The 15295-nt window shown below is 38.1% G+C and overlaps 1 protein-coding gene across 4 annotated transcripts in view; it reads right to left on the bottom strand.

Moving 5' to 3' along the window:
• Positions 1-15295, bottom strand: part of Klf8 (Kruppel like factor 8) — a 39441-nt gene that overhangs the window by 21690 nt on the left and 2456 nt on the right. For 3 of the 4 annotated variants that reach the window (XM_027432001.2, XM_035450013.1, XM_027432002.2), the window contains 2 exons: positions 13967-14144; positions 7110-7183 (listed from right to left, as the gene is read on the bottom strand). In XM_027432001.2, coding sequence (XP_027287802.1) covers positions 7110-7181 — 72 coding nt within the window. In that variant the 5' untranslated portion in view covers positions 7182-7183; positions 13967-14144. The remainder of the gene's footprint in view (positions 1-7109; positions 7184-13966; positions 14145-15295) is intronic. The other variant, XM_027432003.2, reaches the window with a different exon arrangement.

The following is a 15295-nucleotide window of genomic DNA, read 5'->3' as shown; positions in this document are numbered from 1 at the left end:
GTCTTGGGACTCCTGCCCTTCCTGATGACTAAAACTATGGGCCTAAAAGTTCTGATTGAGTGTATAAGTTTTAACTTCTGTTCTTAGTTTAAACATGTCTCAAACAGGTTTACGCTTCTGGTTTCCGCTACTGGCAGACACATCTGATTATCAGTTGCTGACTGCTCCTAAAGACTATGAGCTCTAGACTTGCTGTGGATGTAAATCAGTCCAACCAATGTAAACACTCCCTGTTTCTTCAATAGAGTCTGCCAACCAGATGCTTCTGATAAATACTCCATTGCCTAAATTCCCTCTTTGCTTTTGACTAGCATTTCAGCCTGCTTGGGACCCTGACTACGACACCCCAAAGTCAGCAGGAAGTAGCACGGGAAAAAAATATGTCGCCCCCTTTCCCTGGTTGAGATGCTAAGTCAAAGAAAAACTCCCTTACATAGGAGACAAGATGATAATAGAAATTGTCTACTAGTAACCCAGAATTGGGTTACCTATAAGAGGAGGGAATGAAAGGGGTAAACTAAAGTAAAAGGCTTCACTCCTAGGAAAGAAGGGACCAGACCCTCACTCAGCCCCTGCTTTAGCAGCCATGACAGGCTACAGAAAAGACACAAGGAAACTCCAGATCCTCTGACCTCCTGGAGCCTAGGGCCAAAACTAAACACAAAGAAACTCCAGATGCCTCCTAGGTACTTGGTTCCTGGGAACTGTCTGGCCACAAAAGAAAACTCCAGGGGAGACCAAAACCTCTCCTATAGTCTCCAGGATACAGTTCTAAAAACTATTCATATCTATGTACAACAGGCCGCCTGCAAGTAACAAGACAAAGCCATAGAAACCACAGAGTATTTCCTCCCAGCAGTGACCAATGAGAATACCTGGTACACAGGTATTTCATGACAAAATATGACTTTGAGAGATTTTCCTGATTGTTTCCAAATGTCAACCAATCAGAAACTAACCCATACCTACTGAAGTAATCCTGTAACTTTTGTCTTTAAAACCTAGCAGTAGACAGGGAACTTCACCCCCTCTGGAGGCTGCTGTGTCAGCTTGCTAAACGGGATCCCTCCTGAGGAAGGATGGACAATTTAATAAACCTCATGCATTTGCATCAGTGGTCTGTCTCCCTGGTCTCTTTGGGGATCCTTGTGACTCAGGTACAACAATAAGCAATTGAAATAGTCTACAGTTATATTTGGAAAGAATGGAAAAAGGAGGTTCAAGGAAAGGCTGGGTAATAGAAGAGTAGAGTGACATGAGCAAAACTATTAAATTTCAATTTCTGCTCAAAGACTAGAGAGCAGTGAGACAGGAATAATACTGCATTTAAGGGCTGGAGAGATGGCTCAGTGGTTAAGAGCACTGCTTGTTCTTCCAAAGGTCCCGAGTTGAATTCCTAGCAACCACACGGTGGCTCACGACCATCTGTAATGAGATCTGGTGCCCTCCTCTGGCCTGCAGACAACATGCAGGCAGAACACTGTACACATAATAAATAAATAAATCTTTTTAAAAAAAGAAAGTAAATCTAAGAAACATTTTAAAAAACTGCATTTAAAGAGAGGAAACAAACAGAACTATTTTAGTAAGACATGTGGAGAAACTTGACTGCTGACTGAAAACATGAGGTATGAAAGAGTTTTGTTAATCATAAGGTGTGATTATGGTACCACAGCACTAGCTACTTTTTAAAAATTGATGAGAGAAAATGAGGAGCTGAATCCTGAAAGGGATGAGAAATAAGGAGAGGTTGTGTGTCCTCTTGCTATGACTTCACTTATAGACCCCGCCCCCCAGAAGTATTCTGGGAATGACTGTGGGCACAGAAAAAGAATCTATACTCAATATCCAGAACTTAGCCAGGCTTCCATCTGCTTTTTCTGTTCTGCTTGCTGAGACATTGTTTTCTTGGCTTGCAAGCCCCCATCTGAACTCAGGCCTTGTGGTAATCATTTTGTTTTTGTTTTTCTTTTCTTTTACATCGTGCTTCTTCATATATTTATTCCATCATTTCAGAAGCATCTCATGCAATCCATAATCACGTATGGATTAACTCCTTTGTGAAGGGGGTTCAGTAAAATCCCGCTAGCAGGAGCAGGTGTGGTGCCAGGTGAAGATTAAAGGATGTAGCAATCAAGAACTGCATCACTGGGACTAAAGAGATGGCTTAGGGTTCCCAGAACCCACATCAGGTGGCTCCCAACTACTTGGAACTCCAGTTCAAAAGGACCCAATGTCCTCTTCTGGCCTCTTTGGGCACAGGCACACACATAGTATTCACACACACATTCATGCACCCAAATATACATAAAAACAAATTTTAAAAAGGATCCATTTTACTAAATATCCTTTACTGACAGCCGAATCTCCCAAGTCAATTTAAGCTGTCATTTTATTTTTCCTACATTCCTATTTGTCTCTGCCTGAGTAGCTTCGTTCACTGGTAAAAAATCTGTAAGCAGAGCAGAAAGGCCATCTATTTCCATATTTTTTTAAACCATTACTTCTGATGATACTGAAAAGGAGCTACAATAAAAGTTGTTAGATGAGCAGGGCAGTGGGGGCACATACCTTTAATCCCAGCACTCGAACTCTGTGAGTTCGCGGCCAGCCTGGTCTACAAAGTTATACAGAGAAACCATGTCTCAAAAAATCCCAAAAAAGTTGTTACATGTAATATTTTTTATTTCTTTCTTTTTAAGATTTACTTTATAGATGGGCACTGGTGGCCCACGCCTTTCATCCTATTACTAGGGAGGCAGAGGCAGGCAGATCTCTGAGTTCAAGGATACCTGATCTACAAAGTGAGTTCCAGGACAGTCAGGGCTACATGGAGAGACCTTGACTCAACCCCCACCAAAAAAGATTTACTTTTATCATGAATTATGTATGCATGTATATGTGTGCACATGTGGGTATGTGCACATTGTGTATAGATTTCTGTGGAGAACAGGTTCAGGGAACTGAACCTTAGGCCCTGTACACTGGCACCAAGCACTTTTAACCCTGAGCCATCTCTTTACTCTCAGAGAAGCAGTTATTGATAACTTCATCCTCTGATCTTCACCTGGCACCATATCTGCTCCTGCTAGCAAGATTTTACTGAGCCCCCTTCACAAAGGGGTTAATCCACACATTATTATGGACTGCATGAGATTGCTTCTGAAATGATGGAAGCAAGCATATGAAGAAGCATGGAGAAATTGAATTGCCTGGACCTGGAATTACATGTGGTTGTGAGCTGCCTAATATGAATGCTGGCAACTGAATTCAGATCCTCTGCAAGTGCAGTATATACTATTAACCACTGAGGCATCTCCTCAGCCCTACATATATTATTTTCTATAAGAAGATAATTGGTGCTGATGTATAAGTAGATACAATAAGGAAGTACCTAGTTAAATTTTTCAATGGGATTTCTAGGGTCTATGTTTTAGGTCTGGAATTCTAAGGATGCCAGAATTCTGAGTCTCAAATATAAAGTGGAGACTATTTTGTAAATTTCCTCTTTGGCCAAGGCCATTTTTAGAACAGAGTGCTACCCACAAAAAAATGCTATCAGCACAAGGGCTTGTGCTGAGCTGGTCCTCGATCTACAGCTACTCCTGAATATTACTCAGGAATATCCAGAATGGAAACGGAATAAAGTATAGAAACAAATACCTGCTTATTGCTTCGATAAGAGCCAATGTCACAGGCCATGTTCAAACTTGGTTGGGCCTGCTTATAGATTCTCAATTTTTTACTGAAACTGTCTGCCATGGTGCTTGTCATGTCTGTCTCTGTCTCTGTCTGTCTGTCTGTCTCTCTCTCTCTCTCTCTCTCTCTCTCTCTCTCTCTCTCTCTCTCTCTCTCTCTCTCGTTATCATCACATGGCTTTGAGACAAATGTTAGAAGGTGGTTATTTAGGCCCTAGTGTTTTAATATCTTCCATAAAGAATACCATCACATTTTCCATCTGGACATACTGATTTCACATGTACTTATTATACTGACATGAATATGGCCTATCGCAAGTATTTCCTGTGTGTCAGTCCTTCTACAAGCAAGCTCCTTAAAAAACTGTACTGCAGTTAAATGCAGCCATCAAAGCTCCTCTTACTTTTGTGACTTAAAGACAATTATTCTATATTTATCCACCAGTATAAGCAATGCTTTTGCTTGTGTGTACCAGTGATTACCTTTTACATGTGATCAAAATAGTTGTAGTAAGAATCCTGATGTGCAGTATGATTTATTCTGTATTTTGTATAAAACAATCACTATGGTAAAAAAGGAAAATCAAATAAACAACAATAAACAGGCACTATCCACTTTCTTTTCTCATTCTACACAGCAAGTTCCACTTGGAGACTCTGAAGAAGAATGTTAAGGAATGAGTTTACAGCCCAGGATTATGGTGACTGCCTAAGGAGTAGCTCCATATTCTATTCTTCAACGAACATAAAAACTCCAGGTTTGAGAGCTCACATGGAAACTGATGTAAAGCTCTGCCATGCGATTTTTCTGCTTAACTCATCTTTTTCCTTCTTCAATACTGTGGGGCAGTTTCAGGTTGAGTGTTCTCTAGTCAATAATTAACCACTCTTCAAAGAAAGAGAATGGCTACTTTCCCCATTTGCTATTTTAAAGCCTGAAGCTACCACTTTCCAGGCTTTCTGATTCTGTGAAGAAAGTTGTACATGGAAAAGTCCAAAAACTTGGAAGTCGCTTTAAAGATGTTTTACTTCTCATAGTCCTCTTTACATGCCCAGGATCCTAATCAAGCCTTTAAAATAAAAGAGCATTTGAATTGGCATTTTTTTATTTTCTTTTTTTACATTTTGTGTTAATTTTAATGATAAAAAAGTGCACAGGGGAAAAAAAGCCTGGTATTTCACTTATATTGTATAACAAGCTAACCAAACTGGACATGGAGGATAAATTATTAAACAAATCATTTTACGTATTTTCCTATGACTTTTCTTCAATGAGACTTCTGTATTTCATAAGGCTGAGGTATAGTGCACTGTCAAAAATATAAGAGGCAAACAAGAATTGTGAATTGGCATTTTTCTTAAATTCATTATTGATAAATTAGCATAGACCATGGAGAAAGGCAATTCTACAAAGAAATCCAGAAGAAAAAGTGGTCACTTTTATAAGTATTTAAGCTCTTAAACATGTGATGAAGATAGCCTTGACTTCAGTAGACTAGCGGAAATCAACTGAGGAAAACTAAATTGTTACTTCTCATTTATCTGAAATAGCTCTGATGCGGAGCTTTAAACTAGGAAGGCAAGACAAGAAAGAAAATGAAACAACAAAATACTGCAGGCAGCGCAGTAAGTAGAAAGGAGAGGAAGGAGTGTTGTCATGGTAACAAGATAAAACCCAGGCTCCTCCCCAAGAGAAAGATAAAAGCTGTTTTTGTACACAGGTCTCTTCTAGCTTTGCTCTGGGTTTAGACTAATCATTTTCATGCCTGGGTGCACTTGTGTGTGGGTACACATATATTATGCACATTCATTATTTTGGTGGAAAAGCCAGTTTAACCCTCTGAAATTCCAATCCTTCTCCAATAATGCCATGATGTGTTTCAGTATTAGAAAAAAAAAATGGATGGAGATGAATATTATTAAAAAGATAAATTTAATCTAAACCTAGAGGAATTTTGAATCTTATATATTCACCATCTCAATAATATTAGGGAATAAAGCACTATTGAACAATTCCTCTTTATACAAACTAATGAACGTGACAAGTTAAAGAGACTAGAATGCTAACAAAAAACACCTGGGGGTGGGGCAAGATTTAAAAAAAGTGCACACATCTGTAATACCATAACTCAGGGGACGAAGGCTGAAGGATGTTAAGTTCCAGGTCAGTCTAGACTACATGACAAGAGCCTTTCAAAAAAAAACACAAAACAAACAAATTTTTTTTAAAAACCCAAAGAAATAAAACCACAGAATATATATATGCACTATATATATATATATATATATATATATATATATATATATATATGTGAATTCTAGGTATTTGTTTACTATACAGCATGGAAATATTAGTCCCTAGTTTGAAATCAGAAAAAGAGGAAATAATTTCTTTTTAATGTATGACTGCTTTTATTTTAACAACTATATGCTTGTTGTAACATATTATACCAAGCAGAAGGATGGTCACCCAGAAAAGATCTATCCACACCCTAGTATCCAGAATCAATGAAAATCACCTACTTGGGAAAGGAATAATTGCAGATAGAATTATGGATCTTAAAACAACCACTCTGGATTACCTAGGGGGTGGAATTCAGTTCTTTATAGGATCTGCAAAATAAGGTGATGTGAACACACCAGACTGATAGGGTCCTAGGACAAAGAATGCCTGTATCTACTAGGTGTGTGAAAAGTCAAGGAACCATTTCTCTGTGACAACTGATATGACAATTTGATGGTCCAGGGCAGTGGTAACAACGTGCTTTGAGACTTCTGCTTCTAGGATTCTGTGAGAATGAATTTGTTATTACCATGGTGGGCAGCTCACAACCACCTATAACTCTAGCTTCAAAAGATTCTAATGACTCTGGCCTCCAGAGCACCTAAACTCATATGCCACATAAGGACACAAAGTACGAACTCTTTCTAACTCTGATCTAGCCAGTCCGTTTTGGACTTGCCATACCTCTATAATCACAGGAGTCAGCTTCCTTAAAATTAATATATGTATGCATGTCTCTATCCTTTTTTATATTCTCTCTCTTTCTCCCAAAGTATTAGCCAGGGTTCTCCAGGGAAACAGTTAACAGAGACAACAGGATACCTCCTTAGAAAACTCTAATACAGTGTTCAACATGGCTACTGAAGAAATTAAACAAAGCACACAATCTTTACCATATCTGAAATTTGGGATAGTGCTAAATAAATGATCATAGTTCTTCACCAAAGACTACAGGAACAATATGAACCTATTTCTTTAAGGCCAGATAGTTGAAATTCACACCCAAACATTAAATTAATTCTGGAAAAAGTTACCTTTTTTATCCCTTCTCATTTTCCATACTTATCATTTGAAAATGGGACTTCAATTCTACAACGCTTAAGAGATATTCAACTCACAAAGCTCACCTGTTTGTATACCTGCATTGAATCACTTTCTGAATTAAGTTGGGCCTCCAAGTTGTTTATGAATCGATCCATATCTAGAAAAGATACAAAGGGAAAATAGTTTTTAGAACAATACTGACCCCATTATATGTACAGAGTATGACATGTACACTTGGTTTCACCTATATAAACAGTTTTTCAGACTAAATTTATACTAAAGTTACTAAAACATTCTAAGTTAATCTACTCACAGAAAAGAACATCATTTATTCCCGAAACTAGCTGCCTACTTCCTATAAGTACTTTCCCTTCCTTCATGTAAGTGAATCTATTTCTTTCGGCCTCTCCAACCTGTCCTATTTTGGTGATTATCAGCATACTTCTACAGCTTCAAAAAATTTCCAATCCTGGTCCAGTTATTGTTTTCAATAAGGACTTTTAAACTACTATATGGGTATTTACTCGAGTGATATATGTACAAAGATAAACCAACACACCAATTTTGTCTATATATCATGAATCTCCAAGCCAAGCATGTTTAAAAGCAGTTTTCATCTTCCTCTATACATAGCTGTTTCTCTTATGAAGAGATGGTGTTAATGGCTTCATTCAAATACCGTGAACCAGTCAGACCATAAAAAGCACCTGTGTTTTCCTCTTTAACAGCTTTTGTTTGCTTTATCCATGCTTCAATTTCAGAGGAAAATAGAAGCTAAGGAAACAAAGGAAAATCTACAGCTTTCCTATAAATTAGCCAGTCAATTTCAGATAACATTTGTGCCTCCTCAACCCTCTCCTATCTTAAGAAGGCCAGACAGGGGCTGGAGAGATGGCTCAGAGGTTAAGAGCACTGACTGCTCTTCCAGACGTCCTGAATTCAATTTCCAGCAACTGAGATCTGGTGCCCTCTTCTGGTGTGCATATATACATGGAAGCAGAATGTTGTATACATAATAAATTAATAAATAAATAAAATCTTTAAAAAAAGGCCAGACAGTAGATGACTTGTAACTAGTCCTAGCTAAATATAACAACTAGTCGAGGATGCTATATGAATGCAAAGAAAAAAAAAACAAATTCTGCAACACTTCTCTAGGCTTTCCTGGCAGCAACCAATCCAGCTCTTCAAGCTACTGAGTGCCACCCTCTGGATTACAAGAGAATTATGTGACATAATACTGTTTTTCTACCACCCTACCTCTTTTTCCAATAGGAATTGGAAAATGCTTAGCTATTCTTTCTAACACCTCTCATGTCATGTTAATGGCACCACTTGTGTGTTTCAATGTAACCTCTTCAATTTTATTTCATGGTTTCCTACATTTTCCCAACTCTTGTTCTTAATAGAAAGCCTTCCCCCTCCCTCCATCCCTCCCTTCTGTACTCCCCCTTTCTTTCAGTGAGAGTGAGACAGAGTTTTACACTGTGACCTAGGATGGCCTGGAACTCACTGTGCAGCTCAGCCTAGTCACGAACACAAGCAAATCCTTCTACCTTACCCTTCCAAAAGCTGGGATTACAAGCATAAAGTATCATGCCTGACCCCTTGTTCCTTCTTTTTGTCAGTATCATGATAAGCCTTCAGAAACATGTTGAACATCTATCATAGTTTTTCAGACAATGTCCTTGGTCCTTAGAATACACCCAGGGGTGTGTGGTAAGAGCTTAAATGTTGTTAGAAGTCAAAGTTTTCTGAATTCTGGCCTGAATTGCTCTTATTCCTTACTATATATTTCCCCCACTGTTCTAACCCTGGGAGGCACTGTAGAAATATCAGTGCTCTGCAAAAGACCATGTGAAATCCTGTCATTCTAGATGGACAAGTCTAGTTTCACAAAGAAAAACACATTTTCAATTCAGAAAATGTGATTCATAGGCATCTAACCCTCAGATCAATACTCTCTGCTACATGTTCTTTGTGCCCATATGCCTGACTCACCCAGAGTCCAAACTGGTATTATTATGCCTCATATACCTCTGAATTTTCAAATGAAATTGGAAACAGAAGTCTTCCTTTTATTTCCCAGGGAGGTTTCCTTTGTATATTACTGCTTTTCAACTGAGAATGATTTCCTTATTTCCTGACATTCAACAGATGAAATAATTGATATTAAGTTCATTGTACTTTTTCATGTTGTTATATCTTGACTCCAAATATGCAAATCACCCTCTTCCTACTGCTTTCTTTCTTTCTATCTTTCTTTGATTGGGGGGGGGGGTGTCTCACTATGTTGTGACCCAGGTTAGCCTGGAACTCACAACAACCTCCTCCCCTGCCTTGGTTGCTGAAGTACTTGGATTATAAACATTATCAGCTCAAAATTTTGTAATAACAAATTTTGTGATAATGACTAATTGGGCAAGGGATTCTGAGCTCCTTGTGACAATATTAATAGCACCAACACATAAATTATTGTAGGATTTCTTATGTAAATAAGTGTACAAGTGAGCCTGGCAGTGGTGGTGCACACCTTTAATACCAGCACTCAGCAGGCAGGGACAGGTGGATCTGAGTTCGAGGCTACTCTGGTCTTCAGAGTTCTAGCCAAGGCTACACAGAGAAAACCTGTCTCAAAAAATGAAGTTAGGGCCAAGCAGTGGTGATACATGCCTTTAGTCCCAGCACTCGGGAGGCAGAGGCAGGTGGATCTCTGTGAGTTCGAGACCAGCCTGGTCCAGGACAGCCTCCAAAGCCACAGAGAAACCCTGTCTCGAAAAACCAGAAAAAAAAAATGAAAGGAGGGAGGGAGGGGAGGAGGAGGGAGGGAGGGAGGAGGAGGGAGGGAGAGAGGGGCAGGCAAACAATGTTTTTAGAATTCTGAGATTCCAAATTTTTAAAGTAGCATACATATATTTTCTACATTGTTTTATTATATATCTCGTAAGAAAACAGGGTCATGTTAGTGCTGGAAAAGGGATTTAGGATATAATTCAGGTTCACTGTTTAACTATAACATGGTGTTAATGAAGTGATGATGGAAAGACAAGACTACTGCTTTTGTTTTTGTCTCCTTTTCTTTTGCTTGCTTTTTGAGAGTGCTGCAGTAAATAGTATAGAACTCAGGGCCTTCAACATGTTAGGCATGTACTCTACCACTGAGTTATATCCCAGCTATGACACTGTTATCCTGTTAAAGAAATAAAATACACAATTGGCTCATTTAATCCTCACAACTATTATGTACATTGGTGTTTTGCCTGCACATATGTCTGAGTATGTCACGTCCCCTGGAACTGGAGTTACAGACACTTGTGTGCTGACATGTGGGTGCTGGGAATTGAACCCGAGTTCTCTGGAAGAGCAGCCAGTGCTCTTAACCACTGAGTCATCTCTCTAGCACCAAGGATCACTTCCATCAGGAAAATCACAAAAGGTACAAAAATACAGCCACATTGTAAAGATCCAAATGACTTAGTGTGACACCTGTCTTATTATTTTTTAAAATCAATTTATCTTTACAATCCTGGAGGTTCACATTCTGCTCCTCAGTCATGCAGGTGGCAAGTATCATAGCCTCTAGTGTTTTCATCCATTTGTCCTCTCCTCAGATGGTGATTGCTAAGCCCCATTTTTCTCTTATACAAGCATAAAACAGATAGTACTGTTGATGCCATACATACACAAGGAAATATAGGATCAGAGCAATTAAGCAATGCTAAAGCCATGCAAGATGGAAATGATTGAACTAATCGGGTATGATGCTCAATACAAAAGCTCTTTTTCTACCTAAAAATACTTGAATGTTTTCTTCTTGAGATGACATGGCTATTACACTCAAGAACTCACAGAAGCTGTGGTTACCTGCACAAGAACTACAAAAGTCCAGCATGAATGCAGAAGCCCAGAAGGCTCTGCCTCTAACTAAGATGCTATTATTGTTGCTGAGTCAGAGAAACATTCTTTGGGGGTGTGGCCATTAGTAGGTTGCATATGCTCCCTCCAGTAGATGGCTCCACATCCATGCACATATCGGTAGCACTAAGTAGACAGTGGGTTTTTTTTTTTTAAAAAAAAAAGATGGGAAAATGAAGTTGTGTGGGGGCATATGGAGGAAAGTTGGAAAGGATATGTTCAATTTCATTATATACATGTATAAAATTCTCAAAGAATAAAATTTTTAAATAAAAAAAAACCTACTACACCCCTGCCCTTCGGAATATTTTGGTAAAGTTGAAAACAATAATGGGGAGCTTTCATACCTTCACAATAATCTCTGTTATTGACAAAGAGTAAAGGTGCTCACTAATTTTGGTATTAATCATAAATGTGCATCAATCACAATTGGCACACAGCACTTAAGTATCAGTTGAGAAATAGAATAAAAGGCCACAGTAGCAAAGACTCATTGCTCTCAAATATCATATAAAATCTTACCTTATCCTATCATCTAATTACTTAAAAGAAAATGGAATCTAGATTTTAAATGAAATCTAACTTTAAAATGTTGGCAATCAGTCAATTTTGAAGAGTATGAGATTAGGCCAAGTGGCTTGATGCCCCCCATTCATATGTGAAAGACCTTACTCCTGAGGTGACTATATTTAGAGATATGGCCTTTATAGAAATAATTAAATGTAAGTGAGGTCATACAGATGTGTGCTCTAACCACAGAAACAACACAGGAGAGTTCTGTCTCTTCACTTAAACAAAGAAAGACATTGAGAATACAGCAAAAAAAAATGCAGTCATCTGGGAGATAGGAAAGCAGCTCTCATGACACAGTCACCTATGCTGAGACCCTGATCTCTGAATTCTAGCCTCTAGAACTAGATACATAGAATTTCTGTTGTTTAAAGCACCCAGTTACCGACAGTTTGTTATAACAATCCTTTATATACTACTTACTGAGTTTTCATTCCTGTTAGAAACACTACAGACTTTTGTGCATATCCTGAATGTTGACCAATACAAGAGTGGTTAAATAAATTGTGGTCTAACAATACAATAAAAAAACTGTACAGTCACACAGAACAATGAGAAATTCTTATAAACTTATAGGGAAATATCTCCAAAGTATATTTTTAAGTAGAAAAAGCAAATGGTAGAATATGCAGAATGTGTTACTATTTGTGTATAAAAGGGAAGAGAGAAATATAATTAAGTTACAATCTCAAAATTAAGTTAAAAATATTAAGGGATTTAAAAGGCAAATAAACATGTAGAGACAGAAAAAGGAAAGTGATATAATTATATTTTAATTTAAAATGCATAAAAACAAAACAAAAAAGAATCAAGATTTTAAAATTATAAAAGAAAAAAGTTGAACAATGTGCATGTGTGTATTCAATATTTTATATACTTTCATATCTCTACAAAGAATCACAATAAATTAATAACTTTAGTTGCCTCCAGTGAGGAAGAATAAGTGGCTAATGGACAAGAATAAGAGGCAGAGTTTTCACTGTGTAACCTTTTTTTTTATGTTGGGTCTTGAACCATATGGAATGTTATGTATTGAAGAAAAAATAAGTAAATATCTGTTAAGTGAGAGTTTAAAACATTTTAGGGAAAAAATATTTGTATGAGCTGCAATTGGTTATAGAGGCAATTTTTTTAAGCCCCTGGTCTAAATTAAGGCTGTGGCATCTTTTAGGATAAAAAAAAAGTTGTTAGGAAACAAAGACAGGCAACAAAATACTTTGCCAACTAGATGGATAAGGAACCTAAGAAAGAAGAAAAGGCTTGTATTTTGTGCAAAAGACATGAGAAACACAACAACTACAACTACATTTTCTCACTGCTTATACTTTCATAAATTCTGTAAAGCATTTTCACAAAATTAATTTCCACAAGCATTTCACAGGGAGCAGTATGTTCCTCACTGCCATTTAATCCCAAGTAGTCTCCACTGTGATCCCTAATACACAGAGAACATTCAAACGCATAGTTTAAATAACTTCACCAAGGTTATGTTAATGGCAAGTTGTAGAACAGGGAAAGGCAAAGGGAAAGTCTCTATTTTAGAAATGGTAAGGTGGTGGTTACAGAAAATGCCAAAATTTTTGTGGTTTGAAATATCTCTGTGTGTAGGGGTGGGGGGCAGTTGGTTTTTCAAGACAGGGTTTCTCTGTTTAACAGCCCTGGCTGTCCTGGAACTCACTCTGTAGACCACGCTGGCCTCAAACTATGTGATCCGCCTGCCTGCCTGCCTTCGGAGTGCAGGGATCAAAGGCGTGTGCGTCTCTGCTGATACTGTCTCTGCCACTGCTGCCGCCGCCTCCACTACCACCACCACCACCAGGAAGGTTTGAAATATCTTAACAAGGTGCTAGTGTTACATTATTGAACCTTCAAACTCTCACAGACTAGGGATGCAGTTCAGTGGCAGAACATTCAAGTTAGCACATGTAAGACCCTTAAGTTTAATTCCTAGCACCACAAAAAACTACCAAAAAAATCACATTGTAGTTTTTAAAAACCTCAATATGCAGATAACATCTTTTTAGCATATTATACAGACCATCTAGCATGTTCTGGACATTTATAACTAACTCCCTGCTCAATAATTTATATGAGATGTCTCCCCGTCAGACAGACATTAACAACATTAAAGTAAGACAATAGAGCAAAATTGGTGAGACCCTTCACTTAAGTACGTTATTTACAACCACAAAGGAACATATCATTTTAGAAATAAGAGGCTAGACGATAAAGTTCAGTTGGGGTTAATAAAAAGAACAGAAATCCGACTTCTACTTATAAAATCTAAATAAATAACATCAGTCTGAAAGTCAGAAAGAAAACCAAACATGGTCTCAATTTGTCTTTGAACGGAGAGATAACACTCATCAATTCATACTCTACTTAGTAGTTAAATTGTAACCACACTGGATGATCATTTAGGTCAATCACACTAACCAGTTTTCTCTTCACTTACAAAAAATATGGCAGTTTAGAATACGACCGGAGGCCCCCGAGGTGGTGGTGGTGGTGAACGCCTTTAATCCCAGCACTCAGCAGAAGCAGACGATCTCTGTGAAGCCGGCCTGCTCGGTCTACAGAGCAAGTTCCAGGACAGCCAGGACTGTTGCACAGAGAAACCCTGTCTCAAAACACTAAAAAAAGAATAAGACCTTAGATCACAATCTCCAAAATATGTACCAAGTGTTCACAAGGGAAAGGTAATTGGGTAAGTACTATGAAGACACAATGATACTGAGTGTCATCAAGTAGCTCTCAGTCTCAAAGGGACTGGGGCTTAGTTATGAATACAAATAACCAAAATACAGCAGTGCTTTAAAACAAAATAAGCTTTAAAAACTTCTCAGTGGTTACAATGGTTCATGCCTAGAATTCTAGCACATGGGAGGCTGAGGCAGGAGGATTAAGGGCCAGGCCAGCGCGGCTACACAGACCCTCATACCTGTTTTTAAATTCCAATGAAATGCCAGATATACCAGATACTTGTTTCAATGCCCAATAATACGAAGAAGTAAACAAACAAAATACCATTTTCCCAGACCCTAATATCCAGTATGTCAATTTGCTAAATGAATTATGTATCCCCAAACTGTTTTTCCTTAATTCAACAGCTCAAGAGAGTTCATAAATTACAACTGACTCAAAGCGAAGGTAAACATATTGATGTCCCGGGCTGGAGTGATGGCTCCATGTGAAGAGTGGTTCCTACTCTTCCAGAGGACCAAGGTTTCATTTCCAGCACCCATGTTGGGCAGCTCACAGTCACCAGTAATTCTGCTTTCTTCACACAGGCAGCAATTTACTCATCGAGATACATACAAAAGCACATAAATAAATATAATGAAAATATAAATAAGAAAATAAATAAAACATCTAAATGTATCAAACATTAATAAGCCCCTGCCAGAATACAAAAACATGTGAAGTTGATCTCCACCTCTTCACATAAGAAACAAAACATTCTGTAACAACTAATATCTAGTTTTGGTATCTTGGCAATTAAAAAAAAAAAAGTAGAACCACTAAGAGCCACGTCGCTGAAATACATTGGCCAGAAAAATCAAGGGTGGTTGTAGTGATCATTTTTTCCCACCAATTTTCTTTCCTCTGAGCTCTGAAAGCAAGAGGATTCTAGAACATTCTGACGCTTTGAAGGTAGAGAAGGCCTTCATGCAGTTTGGTCTTGAGAACAGACTGGGTAGTTACATTTGTCACTTACACATTTTAAGTGTTATTTCCACCCGTCCTGTGATTTTTGCCTAGCTGCCCTCTAAGCTAACAGGAA

Source organism: Cricetulus griseus, chromosome X (genome assembly GCF_003668045.3).
Source record: "Cricetulus griseus strain 17A/GY chromosome X, alternate assembly CriGri-PICRH-1.0, whole genome shotgun sequence".
NCBI classification, from domain to species: domain Eukaryota; kingdom Metazoa; phylum Chordata; class Mammalia; order Rodentia; family Cricetidae; genus Cricetulus; species Cricetulus griseus.
Note: the sequence above shows the minus strand (reverse complement) of the source record. Positions and strands in the feature narration are given on the sequence as shown.